Here is a 24,651-nt window from a genome sequence, read left to right on the forward strand (position 1 = left end):
ACACACAAACATAAAGATCAATAAATCTACAGTAAACACACAATCTCACTCTTTGAATTAAATTACATTTATATTGCATCTAACAGTAAACAAGACTTTGGAATGCTAGCACAGATAGTTTCACACCAATCATCAACAAAAAGATCTTCTTCCTATTTTCTACACAAATTACTTTCTTCATGGCCAAGAGGAAAATCCCTTCAGACTAAATGTGTCTGATTTGAAGGAACTTGTGTCTGTAGTAAACTCTATGTAGAGGCTGATTGTTCTTCATACAGAGCAACAAATACTTGAAGACCTTTCTTGTACAAGAACTGAGTAATTACATCCCTCATAAAAGAGGTCAAAGTTCCTTTCTCACACCAGAGAGTCTGGATATTTGATTACTGGAACATCTTACAATGAGAGTGCATCACATTGAGTTCTGCAGAAATGTCAAATCCAATAAAAGAGACCAGCAGTTGGACGACTTGTTTTGTTGGGATCTTGTTTCTGGTAGAAAAGAAGCGCTCTGGTGTGCAGCTTGTTCATCGCTGTCAGTGGTTTTCTAACGGAGATTCTCTCTCTGTCAAGAGTCAAAAGCCTGAATGATTGATGGACATATTTATGTGTAACATAACCATTTGGATGAGTTTTTTGAGTCTCAGTTTGGGCCGACAGGCTGACACAAGAGCTGGCTTATCGGGCAGTTTCCTGGGCAGAGGGGGCCTCATCCTCGCCCATCAGTTTGTAGATTGGGGGCACGGTTGTATGTTCATATGTGATATGAGGCATAATAATTGATAATGTTTAAACTGGGATACAATATTATCAGTGCCCAGAGAAAGTACCAGAAATAAAACAAATGCAACATATTTCTTCATTCAAATAATGATTTTTGTTTATTTGTCGCTCTCAGAGCCGGCGGAAGCGCCGACTGGAGTCACAACGACCGTGATGAACAGCACGGTCCGAGTCAAGTGGAACGAAGCCCAGAACGTCCGAGGTCTGCTGCAGGGATACAAGGTACAGTTAGTACAACTTACAACGGTTATTTCAACAGTTATTACAACTAACAACACTTATTACAACTTAGAACACTTACAACAGTTATTACAACAACTCAATCTCAAGAAACACATTCACAGAAAAACTATAAGGAGAGTATTATATATAAGAATACAAAGAAAATTAAGAGAATTTGACAGAATTTGGTGAAGAGTTCAGCCGTGAGCCAAGAACTGATAACTTGTGCAGATGGTACCACCATGTGGCCACTTTTAAGCATTTTTAAAAGCATATAGTTTTGTAAGATATGAGATGTTTTGTTTATGTCTGCAGCCATTTTATAAATAAAGGTTACATAAGTCAACGAAAAGTAAAACTCCATTCTGAATCACCGCTGAAGATTGTAAAAAAAAAAAACATTCACAGTTGCTGTTCGGGTCTGTTGATCACTAATTTAGAACTGCAAAGGATTAGTCCCACTAATACCTTTGTCATGCTTGGTTACACTGCACATTCATTTGGTTAATTCTGCCCCTGTCAGATCTACATCAGGAGGTTGGGTCCACATGGGGGTCGGGGCCGCAGGTCCCTGGGAAACCTGCACAAGGAGAGACAGAAGGAGGAAAGATCTGAGCGAGGGATGGACAGAAACAGGGAGAGTCGGGTGATGGTGGTCCACGGCACAAAGACCTCAGAGGAAGTATCTGGGCTGCAGCTGTTCTCTCGCTACGAGTTGTATGTCACGGCCTTTAACAGCAAAGGAGAGGGTCCTCCCTCCTCCCCACACCACTTCAGCACCCCCGAGGGAGGTGAGTCCACGGAAATAGAGTTATGGGAGAGCAGGGGCAGAGCGTCTGGAGCTCCAGCCCCGCATGTGGTCCCCTAATACTGTATCTGATAGCCTGACAAGCCAGACCCACATCAAGATGTTGGGTCTGGGAACTCACCATTGGTCAGCGCTCAATCCGAGGGGAAGTTGTCTTTCAAATTCCCTCTGCACGCAATAGGATAGCACTACAACCAGGCAGAGCAACGAAGAAGGTAGCAAAGCTAGTTGATAGATGAAACTTTAAACTTTTGTCATATCCAGTCGGCATAACTCCGAACACATCTTCCTTATTTAAGAATGACTTCAGTGCCGTTCTTTGTTCTTTTCTCAAAGAAAAGCTGAACTCCAAGTCTTCCAGAAGACCTCTGTTCCCAGCAGCCAGGCTTGTGCACAATTCAGAATTGAATTGAGAATGACTCCTAAATTCCAATTAAATTCTTGAATTTGAATTGAATTTGAATTGATGTCAAAAACAGGATCTAGAATTACAATTCAAATTTGAATTAAAGGAAGCAGAATTGCAATTCAACAAAAATTCAAAGAAATTCATATACATAATTTAAGTGAAGTGTTTAACAATGAAGCTTTACAATATATGTCAGATATGATTGCATTACATATTCTATAAACGATATTAGTTTGAACTACTTGTACAGATTACATTAACAGGAAATGTTTTCCCCAGCAATGAATGTTAAAAGCTCTAGTCATAGAACAATTAGTTAAGTTTGATTTATTGTATTTTTAATTTTGTGGAACATGATGGACCATGACTCCATTTCCCAGAATGCTTTACTTTTAACCAAGTATTTCAAATTGTTGCCAAACAATGTGAGGTAAACATTTGTTTGAAAGCTTCTTTTCTACACAATTTGATGGTCAACACTGGACTTTTTAAGTTTCAGAAGTCCCTTACAACTTCAGATTACAAACATTTATAGATTTGACACCTGTAATAACAGCGACATGGAAAATAATAGCAGGCCTAAAAGCTCATCTGTACTAGTTCATTTTGAAGAACCAATTCCAACACGAACACCTGGAAACCACAGAGCCATATGCAAGCATTGCAGTGCTCCAGTCTGTGGCTCCATCAAGGCTACTTCATATTTTAAAAGGCATCTACAAGTAAGTTAACAGACAGACAGTCTTTTATTTTGAAAACCATCTCTTGATGGTATTAAGCATAGAGCTCATAAAGGGCTTAAACACACCAACTCACAAAAACAGTAACATTAATGTGTTACATTACTCAGTTACAGCCAAATGTGATTATATTATGGCATTACTTCATAAGCAGTAATGTAAAGTAATCCCCCAACACTGGATATCATACATGTTTAAAAGTATGCAAGCACATTTTTTTCTTATTACTTATTGTAAATCAAGAAAACAATTAAATTGTGGAATTAATAGAAATATTTGTTCTCTATACTCTAAAACTCTATATTTTGGAACTAAATGTATGCAGGGTTGAGGAGTGACTAGTTAAGTGTAATGAAATTATGTTATTAAATTACAAAATGTATGTAATTGTATTCTGTTGTATTACTGAGGTAAAATGTGTAATTTAATTAATCAAATCAAAAGAAAATTGTTTTGCATTGATAAAGTAATCCAAATTAAGTAATCCAAACCACATTTAATATGGGTAAGCAATTACATTTCCAAAGTAACCTTTCTAACACTGAATGTATGTGAGATTCAACACATTCTTTCTGTTGTGTGACTGTGTGGAATTTCTTTGAATTGGCATTAATTTAATTCCACTTCCTGTCATTCCAATTCAACTTCCTGTGGGGCAGAGTCAATTCAATTCAAATTCCAATTCATGAATTGAATGGAGGCCAAGTCTGAAATTCAGAATTTTGCACAAGCCTGCCAGCAGCAGCCATAAGCCCACCCATCGACTCTATACACGATTGGCCTGACCAGATTTGGTTTTTTCCAGCTTGCAAGTCAACGGAGAGTGCCTAGCCCCCCCTGGCTGCAAATTAAATTTGCTGCCGCTAAGGTGCGTTTAGATTTCTAGGCTATGTATCTGAAGTCTCTTTCTTGAAATTCAGCCTTGGTGCAGAATTACAGCCACAAGAGCCAGTCCCACAATGAGCTTTCCTTAGGATGTGCCATTTCTGTGTCTGTAGCTGTTGAGGAGGAGGGGGGGGGGTCAATGTGGAGGGTGGGGGTGTGGCCTTGACCAACTGCCACTTTGCTCGTTTGAAAGCCATGATGTCTCTCTCTCATGGGTGGGCCAAATTCTCTGGGCGGGCAAAGCAGAGAAAGGGGAGGTAACCTTTCCCCTTATGACCTCATAAGGAGAAGATTCCAGATCGGCCCATCTGAGCTTTCATTTTCTCAAAGGCAGAGCAGGATAGCCAGGGCTCAGTTTACACCTATCACCATTTCTAGCCACTGGGGGACCATAGACAGGCTGCGGGAACTCAGATTAATGGTAAGAAACTTCATAAAGTGAACTTTTCTTGCCATGGGACCTTTAAGCATGACGATGAAGACAGTTGAAGAACAATTAGATAGAAACAGGATGTCAGCTCTACAGGATGAAAAACAAAGAAAAAAAGAAAGAGACAGAGAAACAAAGATGATGTAGGTATGTAGTTACAATTCGATATAAACTGGATGTCAGCTCTATGGGATGATTATTTTCTTCAGCAGCTATCATGTTTTTCCCAAATGATGATTTTTAGGCATTCTGTTATCTCAAACGGTTTGAAATATAGTTCATAAAGCTGCTAAATGGAGCATGGCCCCAAGGTTTGGGCTGAGCCCTGAATGTTTAAAACATCTGGCTCTGCCTCTGTGTGATATATGGACTTATTGAAGATACATTTGTTAGATATGCTAACTGGTGTGTGTGTGTGTGTGTGTGTGTGTGTGTGTGTGTGTGTGTGTGTGTGTGTGTGTGTGTGTAGCACCGGGTCCTCCTGCATCGTTGAGTTTCGAGAGTCCTTCAGATAAATCCCTGATTCTGTACTGGACTCCTCCAGAAGAAACTAATGGGCTCCTGCTGGGATATGTGGTGCAGTATCGACAGGGTGAGTTTTCATCTTTCTAGAAAGGTCTGTACAAAAGTCATCGGGGTGGGATATAGAAAACTATATTGAAGCAGTTTAGTATATGAGTAGATGTATAAAATATTCAAGTACCTGTACTCTGTAGCCTGACAGTGCCAGACCAAATCTGGAACTCTAGACCAAAACTCTGCTCAACAACCAACAACCAATCAGAGCAACGTATCTGGTCAGTAGGGTCAACAAAGAAATAATCCATGTCCTAGTTCTCCTGAAATAGGCTGTGCTCATCAGCAACTTTCCTCTTGGCTTTCCAAAACCACATGCTGACCTCTCAACAGCAGACGGCGCTAGCTTGTCACTGTGATTATCCCAAAAGTTACTTTCACTCCGACACCTTACCGCGCTCTCTCTCCTGACCTTGCTTAACCACACACTCACACACACCTGCACACACACACATACGCGCATGACACACGCACGCACATGGACACAGTGGCGTTACATTGTCCACTGCAGAAGTTGAGTTTGGGAGGTTTGTGTTTCCTGTGCAGAGGTGGAGAGCACGCTGCAGATGCAGATGATCAGCGATCCCAGTGTGACTCACATTGAGTTGGACTCTCTGGACCCCAGCAGCCATTACATCTTCAAAGTGATCGCACGCACAGCCGCCGGAGACGGACCGCCCATCACACGGAGGGGCGCCACCCTGCTGGACGGAGGTTTGTGTCTTAGTTTATTTATTTAGGATCCTCATTAGCTCCTGCATTGCAGATGTTATTCTTCACTTGAAAATGTGGCAATGCAATAATAAATACACATAACATCATAAACAATAAAAAATAAAAATTGTAAAACAAAAACTAAACATACACTATAATTTCATGACAAAAATAACAAAATACATATACATAAGACAAGGACAGACACATAGACAGCTCCACCAGTGCAGTCATTAGGTATTCCTTACTTTTAAGCTGAACACATTTTTAAGACAGGTATATCCACATTCTATTGTACTATAACATTTCTTTCATCCTCTCTGGACACATCTCACAATTGAACAAACATACATATATTGTTAAACCTCAACCAATGTTGTTTCTTTGTCTACCTAACTTCTTTAAACAATAGATATGTTTTAACTAAACTTTTACATCTCCTTTTACTGCTTTCTTGGGTTATTTGTTCAGGTAACATATTAATTTAACATAGGTAACATAGGTAATTTATTATACAAAATATATGGTTTCTTTGTAACAAGAATATTCCTAAAGAAAACACATAATCCATCCATCCATCTTCGTCCGCTTATCCGGTGTCGGGTCGCGGGGGGAGCAGCTCCAGCAGGGGACCCCAAACTTCCCTTTCCCGAGCCACATTAACCAGCTCCGACTGGGGATCCCGGCGTTCCCAGGCCAGGTTGGAGATATAATCCCTCCACCTAGTCCTGGGTCTTCCCGAGGCCTCCTCCCAGCTGGACGTGCCTGGAACACCTCCGTGGGGAGGCGCCCAGGGGCATCCTTACCAGATGCCCGAACCACCTCAACTGGCTCCTTTTCGACGCAAAGGAGCAGCGGCTCTACTCCGAGCTCCTCACGGATGACTGAGCTTCTCACCCTATCTCTAAGGGAGACACCAGCCACCCTCCTGAGGAAACCCATTTCGCCGCTTGTACCCTGGATCTCGTTCTTTCGGTCATGACCCAGCCTTCATGACCATAGGTGAGGGTAGGAACGAAAACTGACCGGTAGATCGAGAGCTTTGCCTTCTGGCTCAGCTCTCTTTTCATCACAACGGTGCGATAGATTGAATGCAATACCGCACCCGCTGCGCCCGATTCTCCGACCAATCTCCCTCCATTGTCCCTCACTCGCGAACAAAACCCCAAGGTACTTGAACTCCTTCACTTGGGGTAAGGACTCATTCCCTACCTGGAGAAGGCATTCCATCGGTTTCCTGCTGAGAACCATGGCCTCCGATTTAGAGGTGCTGATCCTCATCCCAACCGCTTCACACTCGGTTGCGAACCCGATCCAGTGAGTGCTGAAGGTCGCAGGCCGATGATGCCATCAGGACCACATCATCTGCAAAGAGCAGCGATGAGATCCCCAGCCCACCAAACTGCAACCCCTCCCCACCCGACTACGCCTCGATATCCTGTCCATAAATATTACAAACAGGATTGGTGACAAAAGCGCAGCCCTGGCGGAGGCCAACCCTCACCTGAAACGAGTCCGACTTACTACCGAGAACCCGGACACAGCTCTCACTTTGGTCATACAGAGATTGGATGGCCCTGAGTAGAGACCCCTCACCCCATACTCCCGCAGCACCTCCCACAGTATCTCCCGGGGACCCGGTCATACGCCTTCTCCAAATCCACAAAACACATGTAGACCGGTTGGGCATACTCCCAGGCTCCCTCCAGGATCCTTGCGAGAGTGAAGAGCTGGTCCGTTGTTCCACGACCAGGACGGAATCCGCATTGTTCCTCCTCAACCCGAGGTTCGACTATCGGCCGAACCCTCCTTTCCAGCACCTTGGAGTAGACTTTACCAGGGAGGCTGAGAAGTGTGATACCCCTATAATTGGCACACACCCTCTGGTCCCCCTTTAAAAAGGGGAACCACCACCCCAGTCTGCCACTCCTTTGGCACCGTCCCAGACTTCCACGCAACGTTGAAGAGGCGTGTCAACCAGGACAGCCCCTCCACACCCAGAGCCTTGAGCATTTCTGGACGGATCTCATCAATCCCCGGGCTTTGCCACTGTGTAGTTGTTTGACTACATCAGTGACTTCCGCCTGGGAAATCGGCGACAATCCCCGTTATCCTCCAGCTCTGCCTCTAACATAGAGGGCGTATTAGTCGGATTCAGGAGTTCCTCAAAGTGCTCCTTCCACCGCCCTATTACCTCCTCAGTTGAGGTCAACAGTGTCCCATCCTTACTGTACACAGCTTGGATGGTTCCCCTTCCCTCCTGAGGTGGCGAACAGTTTTCCAGAAGCACTTTGGTGCCGACCGAAAGTCCTTCTCCATATCTTCTCCAAACTTCTCCCACACCCGCTGCTTTGCCTCTTTCACGGCAGAGGCTGCAGCCCTTCGGCCCTTCGGTACCCTGCAACTGCCTCCGAGTCCTCCGGGATAACATATCCCGGAAAGACTCCTTCTTCAGTCGGACGGCTTCCCTGACCACCGGTGTCCACCACGGTGTTCGTGGGTTACCGCCCCTTGAGGCACCTAAGACCCTAAGACCACAGCTCCTCGCCGCAGCTTCAGCAATGGAAACTTTGAACATTGTCCACTCGGGTTCAATGCCCCCAGCCTCCACAGGGATGCACGAAAAGCTCCGCCCGGAGGTGTGAGTTGAAAGTCTGTCGGACAGGGGCCTCCTCCAGACGTTCCCAATTTACCCGCACTACACGTTTGGGCTTACCAGGTCTGTCCAGAGTCTTCCCCACCCCTGACCCAACTCACCACCAGATGGTGATCGGTTGACAGCTCTGCCCCTCTCTTCACCCGAGTGTCCAAAACATACGGCCTCAGATCAGATGAAACGATTATGAAATCGATCATTGACCTTGGCCTAGGGTGCTCTGGTACCAGGTACACTTATGAGCATCCCTATGTTCGAACATGGTGTTCGTTATAGACAATCCATGACTAGCACAGAAGTCCAACAACAAACAACCACTCTGGTTTAGATCAGGGAGGCCGTTCCTCCCAATCACGCCCTCCAGGTGTCTCCATCATTGCCCACGTGTGCGTTGAAGTCCCCCAGCAGAACAATGGAGTCCCCACTGGAGCCCCATGCAGGACTCCAGTCAAGGTCTCCAAAAAGGCCGAATACTCCGAACTCCTGTTTGGTGCATATGCACAAACAACAGTCAGAGTTTTCCCCCACAACCCGCAGGCGAGGGAGGCGACCCTCTCGTCCACCGGGTAAACTCCAACACAGCGGCGCCAGCCGGGGCTTGTGAGTATCCCCACACCCGCCCGGCGCCTCACACCCTGGGCAACTCCGGAGAAGAAAAGAGTCCAACCCCTATCCAGGAGTATGGTTCCAGAACCGAGACTGTGCGTAGAGGTAAGCCCCACCAGATCTAACCGGTAGCGCCCACCTCCCGCACCAGTTCGGCTCCTTCCCCCACAGAGAGGTGACGTTCCACGTCCCCAGAGCCAGCGTCTGCCACCCGGGTCTGGTCCGTCGAGGCCCCTGACCTTCACTGCCACCCATGTGGCATCGCACCCGACCCCAACGGTTCCTCCCACAGGTGGTGGGCCCATGGGCTGGAGAGATGGGAGCCACGTAGCTTGGTCGGGCTGTGCCCGGCCGGGCTCCGTGGCAAACCCGCCACCAGGCGCTCGCCGACGAGCCCGCCCGCCTGGGCCTGGCTCCAGACGGGGCCCCGGGCTTCCTCCGGGCAGGGTCACTCCATCTCTACCTTGCTTCTTCATTGGGGTTTTTGAACCATTCTTTGTCTGGCCCCTCACCTGAGACCACTTTGCCTTGGGAGACCCTACCAGGAGCACAAAGCTCCAGACAACACAGCCCTCAGGTTCACAGAGACACACAAACCTCTCCACCACGATAAGGTGATGGTTCACGGAGAAGAATAATCTATTTCTTACAAATAACCAACCTAAACATTTGTGCATTGTAACAACATTTGCCCGAAATCCACACCTATGCGCGATACATGCGGCTCTATTTTGCTTCATTTGCAATTTAGTTATTTTTTCTTGAGTTGCATTAGACCATACCACTGAACAATAATCAAGATTAGACAATATTAAAGCTTTTGCTAATATTTTGATTGAACTTTGTGATAAATATGGCGCACATCTTTTAACAACAGAAACCCCACTTGCCATCTTAACAACCATTTTATCTATATGTTTAGTCCATGAAGGTGAACTAGTACCTTCAAACACACCCACAACTTTACTCAGAACTTTCATTCAGTTCCTCATCTTTGTTGTGTAACTTCTTCCTGTTTCCGTTCCTTTCCATATCCGTCTCTTTTAGTCCCTCCGTCCAACATCACCATCGTTTCCAGCAACACGTCCCTCAACCTGAGCTGGGTTCCTGGAGACAGAGAAAGGAACCACGGCTTCGTCATCCGCTACCTCCGGAAGAGTTGTAAGAAAAGCAGTTTTAATATTCCTGCGTAATTACCAGGACTCGGAATCTGCTGACTCATAATGTTCCACAGGTTTTAAACCAATTTAAAAAAGAGTTAAACTAAAACTCAGAATATCAACACATCTCCACCCCGAGCAGAAAAACAATCCACTAAATCCTGCACATTTTTGTCCTGGATCACCGCGAAAAACTGTAAAAATATAAATATGCAGCTTCAGTGTCAGTCTGATGATGACTAAGAGATAAATGGAGGAGGAGATAGCAGCGAGAAATGGAGCGAAAAGAGGATGAGCAATTATTACTGTAATTACTGGTTAATACCATTCTGCCATCACTTCTGCTGTAGTAAACATCAACATGCTGTGCTGTCAGGCTGATTGGAGCATGTACATATCTAGTTATCCAATCAGATCTATATGTTGTATAATACCCAATCAGAAGCTGGACTCCATGATCTCTAAATATTATAAAAATCTGTTTGGGGTTTTCCTTAAAACAAATGAGTGTAGTTTGAGTTCTGATTTACATCTGGGAGGGACAGATTAGGAATACTTGAAGTTCACTGAAGTTAAAAGTCTGTGTGTGTGTGTGTGTGTGTGTGTGTGTGTGTGTGTGTGTGTGTGTGTGTGTGTGCGTGCATGCGTGTGTGTGTGTCTGTGTGTGCGTGCGTGGGTGTGTGTGTGTGTGTGTGTGTGTGTGTGTGTGTGTGTGTCTGTGTCTGTGTCTGTGTGCGTGCATGCGTGTCTGTGTGTGTCTGTGTGTGCGTGCGTGGTTCTGTGTGTGTGTGTGTGTGTGTGTGTGTGTGTGTGTGTGTGTGCGTGCATGCGCGTGTGTGTGTGTGTGTGTGTGCGTGCGTGCGTGTGTGTGTTAAGGCTGGGATACCCGACCCAAGCCCGACGGGTCCCGACGGGCCGAGCCGGGTTCAGACAGATATTTAGAAATGATGGCCGGGTTCGGGCCGGGCTCGGGCCGGGCTCGGGCCGGGCTCGGGCCGGGCTCGGGCGGTCACATCAGCGCGGTAGCCTAAGGCATTGGACGTTTAAAATTTAAAACAGCTTATTATGTAATGGGCCTGTTTCACTTGATGCAAAGGTTCATTTTTGTAAAATATGAACCTAACATCCATATTCCTGTGTGCAGAATTGCAGAAATGTGTTTATAGCTTTAATGGACAACGAAATATCAGACAGACTGTATATCAGACAGACTGTATATCAGACAGACTGCATATCAGACAGACTGTATATCAGACAGACTGTATATCAGACAGACTGCATATCAGACAGACTGTATATCAGACAGACTGCATATCAGACAGACTGTATATCAGACAGAGACAGACTCACTGTGCTGATGCGCTCATCTGTTGACATTGCTGAGTGTGTAGCATGCCCCCCGAACAGAGATGAGACTTTTACTGATGGTTTCATGATGTTTAATTCTTTATGAACCATAATCCGTTCACCATGTTGCCAACGTAAGAGCTGAAATGTATACAAAACATGTAACCGATCAGTTAACATTGTTCACAATCACATGCTGTCTTACATTTGTGCAAAACAAACATTAACAGGCAAAATGCTCATTCTCAACTGAATAAACAAACCTTTTGCCTCTTCGGAAGGGCTGCAAGTATGAATTTGTCGTTTACCATGGGCTCCGTGTCCAAGTTATTGCCGTTTTTTTTGGAATGAGCTACCTGCTATGAACTGCGTTAGCCAGATGTGTGTGCTTCCAAAGCAAAAACAAAACAAAAGCGCGTAGCTTTAGACCGGAAGTCCGTTTCAATACAAAAATTTCAAAATAAAAGACAGTCACTATATTTTGTAACAAAATATACATATGGTTATTTACAGAGTGCCTTACAGTTGCTTAATAAAAGCCGTCTTTCCACACAAACAAACGTAGCCTACATGTGTCATTAGTATGAGAAAAAAAATTAGATTTTAACGGTGTCGGGGCGGGCCGGACTCGGACATAAATCTCTTGATGCCTGTCGGGCTCGGGCCGTCTTCGGTCACGGTTCTGTCGGACGTGGGCCGGATGCGGGCCGGATGCGGAGAGAAAAATTTGGCCCGATCCCACCCCTAGTGTGTGTGTGTGTGTGTTGCAGCCGGGGCTCAGTGGGAGGAGTCAGAGGTGGTGAACTCCACGCAGGCTTTCTATTCGCTGACAGGCCTCCAACCAGGATCTCAGTACCACCTGATGATCAAACACGGGAACGACACTCAGTGGGAAGACGTGATGTGGACCATCGGACCAGGTAGTACTCACAGTGATTAATATAAATAATCATGTCTTTTTGACAGCTGGAGGCCAGTAACAAACAGAAGACAAAGAAGAAGACATATTTTATTAATCCCTCTAATTGTTGCTGTATATTATTATTAAGGGAAGGCTGGTTCAGATGACTGCAATCATTGGTATAAATCCTGTCTGTAGTAATGTCTCTGTGTCTCTCAGTGCCGTCGGAGATGCCTGGGGGGTTCGCCACTCAGGGCTGGTTAATCGGACTGATCAGCGCCATCGTGCTGCTGGTGCTGATCCTGCTCATCCTCTGCCTCATCAAACGCAGCAAGGGAGGCAAATACGCAGGTAAGACCTGACCTCCCATCAACCCTAGATACACACAACGCACACACACACACACACTCATAATATACACAACTACACAGGCTAGACACACACACACTCATAATATACATAACTACACAGGCTAGACACACACACACACTCATAATATACACAACTACACAGGCTAGACACACACACACTCATAATATACATAACTACACAGGCTAGACACACACACACACTCATAATATACATAACTACACAGGCTAGACACACACACACACACACACTCATAATATACACAACTACACAGGCTAGACACACACTCATAATATACACAACTACACAGGCTAGACACACACACACTCATAATATACATAACAACGCAGGCTAGACACACACACACACACTCATAATATACACAACTACACAGGCTAGACACACACACACTCATAATATACATAACTACACAGGCTAGACACACACACACACTCATAATATACACAACTACACAGGCTAGACACAAACACACTCATAATATACACAACTACACAGGCTAGACACACACACACTCATAATATACATAACTACACAGGCTAGACACACACACACACTCATAATATACACAACTACACAGGCTAGACACACACACACTCATAATATACACAACTACACAGGCTAGACACACACACACACTCATAATATACATAACTACACAGGCTAGACACACACACACACATAATATACACAACTACACAGGCTAGACACACACACTCATAATATACATAACTACACAGGCTAGACACACACACACACTCATAATTTACATAACTACACAGGCTAGACACACACACACACACACTCATAATATACACAACTAACCAGGCTAGACACACACTCATAATATACACAACTACACAGGCTAGACACACACACACTCATAATATACATAACAACGCAGGCTAGACACACACACACACTCATAATATACACAACTACACAGGCTAGACACACACACACTCATAATATACATAACTACACAGGCTAGACACACACACACACACTCATAATATACACAACTACACAGGCTAGACACACAAACTCTCATAATATACACAACTACACAGGCTAGACACACACACACTCATAATATACATAACTACACAGGCTAGACACACACACACACTCATAATATACACAACTACACAGGCTAGACACACACACACTCATAATATACACAACTACACAGGCTAGACACACACACACTCATAATATACATAACTACACAGGCTAGACACACACACACACTCATAATATACACAACTACACAGGCTAGACACACACACACACACACTCATAATATACACAACACACACAGGCTAGACACACACACACACACATAATATACATAACTACACAGGCTAGACACACACACACACTCATAATATACACAACTACACAGGCTAGACACACACACACACTCATAATATACACAACTACACAGGCTAGACACACACGCACACTCATAATATACACAACTACACAGGCTAGACACACACACACACACACTCATAATATACACAACTACACAGGCTAGACACACACGCACACTCATAATATACACAACTACACAGGCTAGACACACACACACACTCATAATATACACAACTACACAGGATAGACACACACACACTCACAATATACACAACTACACAGGCTAGACACACACACACACACTCATAATATTCACAACTACACAGGCTAGACACACACACACACACTCATAATATACACAACCCAACAACACACTGACAACAACCCAACAACACACTGACTGTGAATTAAAGTTGTTGTGCTTGTTAAAGTTGTTGTTGTTGTTGTTGTTGTTGTTATTTTCCAGTGAAGGACAAAGAAGAGAAGGAGGTGGACTCTGAAGCTCGGCCAATGAAAGATGAGACCTTCGGAGAGTACAGGTACATCGTTACTTTACCTTAAAGCAACACATGAACAACACGCTCTCACTCCCTACTTGTCAAATGTCTGACACATGGTCCAGGACCCTGGTGTTAACTTCCAACAAAAGAGGGGTACCTGTTGCGTTGTTTTTTAACGGGGGGGTCCGTCAGATAGACATTCATGTTAACCCCTCACCGTCGGATATCGACGAAAGAAAAAACATGCCCCCCTTAACTCAGAATCTGTGGCAGTTTTATTATTGGTATTTTTAGCCCAATAACCGCTGTTTTAATCAACATTTATTCACGAGATATTATCATGGTTTATATGTATTTCTTTTAATGTTATTATTTCGGTCTATTTTGGCCAGGGAAGCTGGATTGCTTTTTTTGTTTAATGATATTTTAAAACTGTAACGCTACATCTATCAACATTTATTTAGATGTTATGATGGTATTCATTTCATTATTTTGGTCTTATTACCGGTGAAATATATATATATATATATATATATATATATATATATATATATATATATATATATATATATATATAATATATGTTGTAAAACAGAACATTACGATATGATCCGAGCTAGACGCATTCAAAGCCGATATCCCACAATGCAATGCAGGCATTCATTCGAAAATCGGACAGCAATTAGCAGGTCTTTAAAGACAGTATCACTTCAATATACATATACAGTGCTGCTGCTTTTTAGTCAACTTTAGCATGAGTATGAATACTTATGAGCAGCACTGTATATATTTAATTAGTGGTTTTGTCACCAGCAACAACACGTTGCTCTGTTTTGTTCTAGTGAGTTATGCACCGTAATAACGTTTAAAAAATCAGCTGAATACTCCAGAAGTGACATAGTACGTACCGCTCGGCGGATAAGAAGATGAAAATACATAATATTCGTAATATTGATATTTTTGTCTAACGTTGTATTTGAGGATTTAAACAATAAAGCTAACAATAATAATAAAATACAGTTTCATGTATTTGTCTCATGTACTGTTCGCTTGGCCGGCAGCGGCAATCTGAAGCAGAAACACAGGAGCTGAACAAGTCCCCCCCCCAACCACGGAAGAACTACAAGTAAACTGGCTTTGTAACAGATTCTGGGCCGCGTCTCTAGTGGGAGTTGTAGTTTAAATATATTGGTATATTTCTCATAAGTAGAAGTTGGTAGTGTAGAATTTTGGATACATCCTGGGTTTTTTAGGATGCGGAACACACTGGTGTCATCAGATTTTAAAAATAGAATCGTTAAATAGATGAAAATAGCTTATTACCATATTTGACAGTGCTTACAGTGGGTAAACTTTGAAGACCATATCTACATGACAGCTGAGGTCCAGAGCTTTCTATAACAGCTGGTCTTATGTGTGTAGTACCTCCTATAACAGCTGGTCCTATGTGTGTAGTACCTCCTATAACAGCTGGTCCTATGTGTGTAGTACCTCCTATAACAGCTGGTCCTATGTGTGTAGTACCTCCTATAACAGCTGGTCCTATGTGTGTAGTACCTTCTATAACAGCTGGTCCTATGTGTGTAGTACCTCCTATAACAGCTGGTCCTATGTGTGTGTAGTACCTTCTATAACAGCTGGTCCTATGTGTGTGTAGTACCTCCTATAACAGCTGGTCCTATGTGTGTGTAGTACCTCCTATAACAGTTGGTCCTATGTGTGTAGTACCTTCTATAACAGCTGGTCCTATGTGTGTAGTACCTCCTATAACAGCTGGTCCTATGTGTGTAGTACCTTCTATAACAGCTGGTCCTATGTGTGTAGTACCTCCTATAACAGCTGGTCCTATGTGTGTAGTACCTTCTATAACAGCTGGTCCTATGTGTGTGTAGTACCTCCTATAACAGCTGGTCCTATGTGTGTGTAGTACCTCCTATAACAGCTGGTCCTATGTGTGTAGTACCTCCTATAACAGCTGGTCCTATGTGTGTGTAGTACCTCCTATAACAGCTGGTCCTATGTGTGTGTAGTACCTTCTATAACAGCTGGTCCTATGTGTGTAGTACCTTCTATAACAGCTGGTCCTATGTGTGTGTAGTACCTCCTATAACAGCTGGTCCTATGTGTGTGTAGTACCTCCTATAACAGCTGGTCCTATGTGTGTAGTACCTCCTATAACAGCTGGTCCTATGTGTGTAGTACCTTCTATAACAGCTGGTCCTATGTGTGTAGTACCTCCTATAACAGCTGGTCCTATGTGTGTAGTACCTTCTATAACAGCTGGTCCTATGTGTGTAGTACCTCCTATAACAGCTGGTCCTATGTGTGTGTAGTACCTTCTATAACAGCTGGTCCTATGTGTGTAGTACCTCCTATAACAGCTGGTCCTATGTGTGTAGTACCTCCTATAACAGCTGGTCCTATGTGTGTGTAGTACCTTCTATAACAGTTGGTCCTATGTGTGTAGTACCTCCTATAACAGCTGGTCCTATGTGTGTAGTACCTCCTATAACAGCTGGTCCTATGTGTGTGTAGTACCTTCTATAACAGCTGGTCCTATGTGTGTAGTACCTCCTATAACAGCTGGTCCTATGTGTGTAGTATCTCCTATAACAGTTGGTCCTATGTGTGTAGTACCTTCTATAACAGTTGGTCCTATGTGTGTAGTATCTCCTATAACAGTTGGTCCTATGTGTGTAGTACCTTCTATAACAGCTGGTCCTATGTGTGTAGTACCTCCTATAACAGTTGGTCCTATGTGTGTAGTACCTTCTATAACAGCTGGTCCTATGTGTGTAGTACCTTCTATAACAGTTGGTCCTATGTGTGTAGTACCTTCTATAACAGTTGGTCCTATGTGTGTAGTACCTTCTAGAACAGCTGGTCCTATGTGTGTAGCACCTTCTATAACAGCTGGTCCTATGTGTGTAGTACCTTCTATAACAGCTGGTCCTATGTGTGTGTAGTACCTTCTATAACAGCTGGTCCTATGTGTGTAGTACCTTCTATAACAGCTGGTCCTATGTGTGTGTAGTACCTTCTATAACAGCTGGTCCTATGTGTGTAGTACCTTCTATAACAGCTGGTCCTATGTGTGTAGCACCTTCTATAACAGATGTTGCTGTTGCTAAATGACAGGCCTTCAAAAATGTACTGGGTTCAAGGTTCAGAGGTCAATATTGCAAAGCAGGAGTGATGTATCCTCTTCAGACTGACATTTGTTACTGTGGAGGTTGAGAAGTTTCCAACGATGTGTTTGCTATAGTCCTACGATAACGTTTACATTTTTACATATCATGGAGACTTTGCAGGCGATACTTTATTGTCCCCAGAGGGATATTTGCCTTGAGTTCAAATGCTTCACACATAACACTTTATCATAAAGCTGACATATACTTAAAATAAAAAACATAAACAAAGTGATATGTAGCCAGAGAGATATGTAACACAGATATGTGACAAGAGCAACCTACGCACAACCATAAAAGCATGAAGCTATTCCACAACCCCTGCAGCCTCAATCAACATTATTTAATGTTTTAATTGAGGTAAGTCTGAATAGACCTATAGTTTAGAAATGTTAACTTTACATTGGGGTACCCTATATCTTCTGCCAGAGGATAAGAGCTCATACTTGGCATGGAGAATAAAGATAGATCAGACCATATGTTTCTATTCCTCTCCACAACCTTCATAGCAGTCACCTGACAAGCAAGCTTTAAATGAGATGTTTTTAGATATTGCCATGCTTTCTGACATATGAATATGCTCTGTAATGCAGCCTTGTATAACATAAACCATCTGATTCACCGTGAGTGTCTGCTCTAAATGATAACACACACTTTGAACACGGGCCTTCCAGTCAAAGGTGTTGTCCATATGAACAGGAGCGGAGCCCATTGATTGGTTCATCATTTATGACCTCTGATACCCTCTGACCCATGTCACGACCAACTCCTCAGTTTGTAAAATGGTTGAATGAGATTGTTGGCATGGCACCACAGGTCTCTGTTTCAGCAAAATAGGCAAAAGTACTTGGTCTGTGTGCAGTATAGGCTGAGGTAGAAGTGTGCCAACAATGCCAAAACACACGTTGTATATGTACACATACCCAAACCAAGCTATATACATCTTACTCTGTGAACAAAAACCTCGGTAACAATCTGCTTATCCTTTTAATTTCCTGAAAATGCTTCCTAAAACTAGTCCCTTCTTAATTTTAAAAAGTTAGTCCCTCAGTAAAGGCTACAAAGTTTAGGCTGGCTACAAGCTGTAACCACGGTGATTGATATGAGGATCATCTTCTGAATATAATAATTAATATGTTAGGTCTACCATAAATTGATATTTCCCACAGTCCCACACATAAATATGCTCATGTTTTTTTCCTTTAGTCTTTGCTATTAATATTCATCAACTGCAAAATTAGAAAATTGCGTTTTTAAATAACTATGTATGGAAAATAAAATAAAAAAATGCTTCTCTTTGTAAATATTTTATTTATAACAGTACAAGTCAAAACAAATGCAAATTAGTCAAACAAGCCATTAGGCTGTAGTTCTAAACACTCAACTGTAGGTTGTTAGTATATTAAGGCAAATCTAAGTGCTTAGCATAAAAAACTATTTTTTCTTTATTGGTATCTTTATTGTGTAAATTCTCACTTACAACATTCAACATTCTTTCACAGACGAGGGGTAATTACTACGTCACTTCCGGAGTATTCAGCAGATTTTTTTAAACGTTATTACAGTGCATAACTTAATGGAACAAATCTGAGCAGGGTGTTGTTGCTGGTGACTAAACCACTGATTGAATATATATATATATATATATATATATATATATATATATATATATATATATATATATATATATATATATATGTATATTGAAGCAATACTGTCGTTAAAGATCTGCTGATTACTGTCCGATTCTCTGATATGAATGCCTGCATTGCATTGTGGGATATCGGCTTTGAATGCGCTCAGCTCGGCTCATATCATAGTGTTCCGTTTTACAGCATATTGTAATATTTCACTAGTAATAAATAAGTAATAAGACCGAAATAATATTATTAAAATAATGAATTGAATACCATGATAACATCTAAATAAATGTTGATAGATGAAGCATTATAGTTTTAAAAATATCAATAAACAATAAAGCAATCCAGCTTCCCTGGCTGAAATAGACTGAAATAATAACATTAAAATACATACAAACCATGATAAGATCTGGTGAATAAATGTTTTTATTTTAAGATTATTTTTTTGGGGCTTTTCCCTTTATTATATAGTGACAGTGGATAGACAGGAAAGCTGGGAGAGAGATGGGGGATGACATGCAGCAAAGGGCAGCAGGTCGGACTCGAACCCAAGCTGCTGCAAAGGACTCAGCTGACATGGGGCGCACATTCCTACTGGGTGAGCTAGAGGTCGCCCCCTCGTGAATAAATGTTGATTAAAACAGCTGTTATAGGCTAAAAATACCAATAATAAAACTGCCACAGATTCTGAGTTAAGGGGGGGGCATGTTTTTTCTTTCGTCGCTATCCAACGGTGAGGGGTTAACATGAATGTCTATCTGACGGACCCCCCCGTTAAAAAACAACGCAACAGGTACCCCTCTTTTGTTGGAAGTTAACACCAGGGTCCTGGACCATGTGTCAGACATTTGACAAGTAGGGAGTGAGAGCGTGTTGACATGAAACATGAAACCAAACTGCATCGTGGTTTAATATTATCTTCGCTACGTTGCAGAGGGTAACCAATATTAAGATGTGTATATCCTCAATGAAAGGTTTCAACTTGTGGAACAGTTTTGATATAGAATTAAAAATGTGTAGTTTACTTTTTAAAGTTCAACAAAGATAAAGAGTTCTCCTGATGATTTGGTTATTTGTAGAACTTCTGATTGGTTTTGATTTGTTTTTATACAAACAATAAACTGAGCGCCATCATTTCAAAATGACTAATCATTATTTACGTATCATGTACAGTTTTGTTATTTTATAAACTTGTGCCCATATTTTGCAATTAAATCTCTTCTAACTGACACTTTATTTTGTACTAATGTCTTAATAGACCTTTAGCTCTAACACTCGCTGCTTCCTTACTTCCTTCCTTCCTTCCTTCCTTCCTTCCTTCCTTCCTTAATGCTGTGCCTGCAGATCTCTGGAGAGGTGAGGAAGTTAACCTCTTACTTCTCGTGTCTGCTGCTAACTGGGTTGGGATGTGTTTATTAAACCACTCTGTGGCAGAAGGAACCAGGCTTTAATTTAAAACTTCTAACACATTCATTCCATCAGCATTCATTCATTCATAGCTCACTCTGAATTTAAAGTGTGAAATAGCATAAAATACTCAAGTAAAGTACAAACTGTACTGTATTCCCATTCCACCGCCTGTCTCGGCAGCTCTGACTTTTATCTTACCCTTGGCTATTATTTGAGTTTCATCAGAGACTCTGTGTTGATGTCTGACTGTGTGTGTGTGTATGTGTGTGTGCGTGTGTGTGTCTCCGTCTCTGGGCCCTATCCTGCACCCGGCGTGGCGCAAAGCCCGGCGCAAGTGTCTTTGCTGGTTTCACCGTCCAACGCCCGTGTTGTTTCAATAGCAAATGCGCCCATCTGTGGCCCATGGCTGGTCTTACAGGGAGATGTGTTTAGGTGCATTCTGGTTGTGCTGGTCTTACAGGGAGATGTGTTTAGGTGCATTCTGGGTGTGCTGGTCTAACAGGGAGGTGTGTTTAGGTGCATTCTGGGTGTGCTGGTCTTACAGGGAGGTGTGTTTAGGTGCATTCTGGGTGTATTGCTATCTTGAGGCAGCAGGAAGTGATCGCGCCATTGACCAACAAAAACCTGGTCTAAAGTCAACAACGCAGCATTTCATTATTATTTTAACAGAGCATTAGTAAAATGCTCCTAGACTCGTGCACACTATGCTTGTTACACACACAGGGGACACACAGCAGAACACACACATGCAGAAGATTACAAATAATAATATTACAGTGCTAATCCTCCATCATAACAGCAATGATCCAAGGTCCAAACGCACCTGGCTTTTAAAGGGAATGGGAGATGATCTCTGATTGGTTGATTGCATGTTACGCCCAAAACACACCTCTGATTAATGAAGACACTAAGAACAACCCTTTAGAACCATGACCCTAAACACACCTCTGATTAATGAAGACACTAAGAACAACCCTTTAGGACCATGTTCCCTAAACACACCTCTGATTAATGAAGAGACTAAGAACAACCCTTAGAACCATGTTCCCTAAACACACCTCTGATTAATGAAGACACTAAGAACAACCCTTAGAACCATGTTCCCTAAACACACCTCTGATTAATGAAGACACTAAGAACAACCCTTAGAACCATGTTCCCTAAACACACCTCTGATTAATGAAGACACTAAGAACAACCCTTAGAACCATGTTCCCTAAACACACCTCTGATTAATGAAGACACTAAGAAAAACCCTTAGAACCATGTTCCCTAAACACACCTCTGATTAATGAAGACACTAAGAACAACCCTTAGAACCATGTTCCCTAAACACACCTCTGATTAATGAAGACACTAAGAACAACCCTTTAGGACCATGTTCCCTAAACACACATCTGATTAATGAAGACACTAAGAACAACCCTTAGAACCATGTTCCCTAAACACACCTCTGATTAATGAAGACACTAAGAACAACCCTTAGAACCATGTTCCCTAAACACACCTCTGATTAATGAAGACACTAAGAACAACCCTTAGAACCATGTTCCCTAAACACACCTCTGATTAATGAAGACACTAAGAACAACCCTTTAGGACCATGTTCCCTAAACACACATCTGATTAATGAAGACACTAAGAACAACACTGTTAGACTTAGCTGTAATTTCTACAGTTACTTACCACAAAATGCCCAGTAAAATACCATCATTTTCTTTTCCGGTTCATTACTGTAATATGCATTGCATTATGGGTAATAACATTTAGTTTACAGTGATTTACTGTATATTTTGAATTTGCGGTAGTCTGCTGTAAAACAACAGCAGTAGTGCTACTGTAGTTGAATAAGACTAACTGAATTTTAAATAAAATTGTTAGTTAATGTTATAGAAGCATAGCAATGAAATGGAAAAATAAAATATCACTATAAAATGAAATACACTTAATTTGTTTTGCTTTTAGCAGTGAAGGTAATTAAAAATTTATACATTTTTTTTCAGCAGTGTCAATCATTTATTGAGAGAAACAAGAAAGCCATTACGGATATAAATGCTTGACCGCCAGATTTGAACTCTGACCTCTGACCTCAGACTCTGACAACTTCAGAAGAGTAGCGTAGTTACTTCAAAGGCGTTGAAAGGAGTAACTTCAGAGGAGTACCGCCCGGTTTGGTTTGTGCGTGTGCGCACCAGAGTCCCGGTCACACACACTCCTCGAAGAGAGCTGGAGCAGCGTTAAGGTAAGACCAATTTTGCTAATTCTGTGACATTAAAATTTCTGCTCACAAGCCTTCCCAAGCAGAGACGTAGGTTTAGTTTACCGACCTTCGTCATAGCTAGCTAGGCAAGAGCAAACTGTTAACTATAGTTCATTTTCCCCATGGTGAGGATTAGCTATAATGACGACGTTCGGTAGCCTAAAGCTAACACAACTTGTCTTACACGCGTTGTTCGGGACATCTTTTTCACTTGTCAGACCACCATTATCTTTGTCGGAATTAAAATGTAACCCATATTCTAGAAGTTTAAGGTCAGTAACTGCTAGCTTTTTAGCTTGCTGTTGCCGCATTTTGGCTAACATTACCTACGCTTATGTTGAGTCTGTGGGTTGGTTTGTCAGTGTTTTAGCATGATTAAGCAAAATGTTCCGCATTATTAACCTAACATTAGTGGAGGTAAAGTTAACATTAAACCGTTACCTCTACAGTTGCCCATCTAGTTTTAATAGCACCTAATGTTAACATTACATCTTTTTAAAAAACACCCACTCTAAAAGTTATGTCGGGTGACAGGGAAGACGTCTTTCAGTAATGTTAATGTGGAGTATTTGTAGATAGCATTTTTTTCCCCTTGGCTTCAGAGTTTGGCCACTTAAAACCATCAAGATGTCCAGGAAAAAAGTGCCCAACGTTACAGTAGTATTGTTGCATTCTGTAATGTGATATCATTGAATTCATCCTTTTTAGTTTATGAGACCTAAGCCAAATATTGTTTAACTCAAAGAATATGATGTTAGGAGTTGAGCGTATTAGCTACCATGGTTTATGCTTTAAGTTTTTCTTCACAAAATAGTGTTGTTGTTAGCTATCTAGCTATCTATTACGTGATTAACCTTTTAATGCATCACATAACATTCTGTGTTACCTAAATTATACTGGTTCCTTGCATACTAATGCATGGCATGCATTTTTTTTTATCTTGTTGTAATTGTGTTTTATAACACCATGCATGCACTTAAAAATATTAATTTTCATAATTTCATATGTAGAACAACAACCAATTACTTCCAATATGTGAGATGCTTTTTTTTTTAGTTTGCAGCCAACCTCGACCAAGATTTCAATTGAGCAGGAGGTCACATTGCCCACCACACCAAGGCGGATCATGCTAGGTACGAGAAATAGTTTGAAGAAGAGGAGGATATTTTATTAGCCATGTATGTTTGGTATTCTGTGACACACTGTAGATGAGATAAGATGTTTGTTTGTTTTTAGGAAGAAGTTTGACGTCTTCCACCCATTGGATGGTCAGCATTGAGGGAAGGTCCTCTTTGAAGCTAACCAACTTAACGCCAGTGCTTTTTGTCGTCTTCTTTGGCTCCTTTTATCGTTCAATCTTGAATATCAAGAGTCAGCATCTACTACACTGGAGTTGGTACAAGGTAAGTAATTATCTGCATAAAGCATTTAAAAGGTAATGGTACATATTTGGACTATATGAGCACTCTATACACTTACTGACAAAGAGAAAACAACTGAGAAAAAGACTTGGGTATATAGAGCCCTATTACTGTGGTAACTTACAGTGAAAACACACCGGGCATGTAAGCGGTGCGCATACCCTGCGAGAGCAGCTATTTTTTATTTCAGCGCCTATGTCATCCAATCGATCCGTTCATACTAGTCACGGA

The 24,651-nt window shown here is 42.2% G+C and overlaps 1 protein-coding gene and 2 long non-coding RNA genes across 4 annotated transcripts in view; 2 read left to right on the plus strand and 1 right to left on the minus strand.

The window, feature by feature from the left end:
- LOC114558763 (neural cell adhesion molecule L1.1) overlaps positions 1 to 24,651 on the plus strand; it is an 87,470-nt gene that overhangs the window by 55,245 nt on the left and 7,574 nt on the right. For both annotated transcript variants that reach the window (XM_028582984.1, XM_028582985.1), the window contains exons 19-26: positions 899 to 1,005; positions 1,529 to 1,796; positions 4,747 to 4,869; positions 5,400 to 5,567; positions 9,877 to 9,990; positions 12,107 to 12,256; positions 12,457 to 12,588; positions 14,468 to 14,540. In XM_028582984.1, the coding sequence (XP_028438785.1) occupies positions 899 to 1,005; positions 1,529 to 1,796; positions 4,747 to 4,869; positions 5,400 to 5,567; positions 9,877 to 9,990; positions 12,107 to 12,256; positions 12,457 to 12,588; positions 14,468 to 14,540 (1,135 nt within the window). The remainder of the gene's footprint in view (positions 1 to 898; positions 1,006 to 1,528; positions 1,797 to 4,746; positions 4,870 to 5,399; positions 5,568 to 9,876; positions 9,991 to 12,106; positions 12,257 to 12,456; positions 12,589 to 14,467; positions 14,541 to 24,651) is intronic.
- LOC114558764 (uncharacterized) lies at positions 886 to 11,733 on the minus strand. The gene is made up of 4 exons (XR_003692982.1): positions 11,600 to 11,733; positions 11,340 to 11,477; positions 1,474 to 1,585; positions 886 to 990 (listed from the first exon to the last, which is right to left on the minus strand). It is a non-coding gene; the product is annotated as an uncharacterized LOC114558764 (long non-coding RNA).
- On the plus strand, positions 22,946 to 24,281 carry LOC114558765 (uncharacterized). Its single transcript, XR_003692983.1, has 3 exons — positions 22,946 to 22,981; positions 24,056 to 24,132; positions 24,236 to 24,281. It is a non-coding gene; the product is annotated as an uncharacterized LOC114558765 (long non-coding RNA).

This window comes from Perca flavescens, chromosome 7, assembly GCF_004354835.1.
Source record: "Perca flavescens isolate YP-PL-M2 chromosome 7, PFLA_1.0, whole genome shotgun sequence".
Lineage (NCBI taxonomy): Eukaryota > Metazoa > Chordata > Actinopteri > Perciformes > Percidae > Perca > Perca flavescens.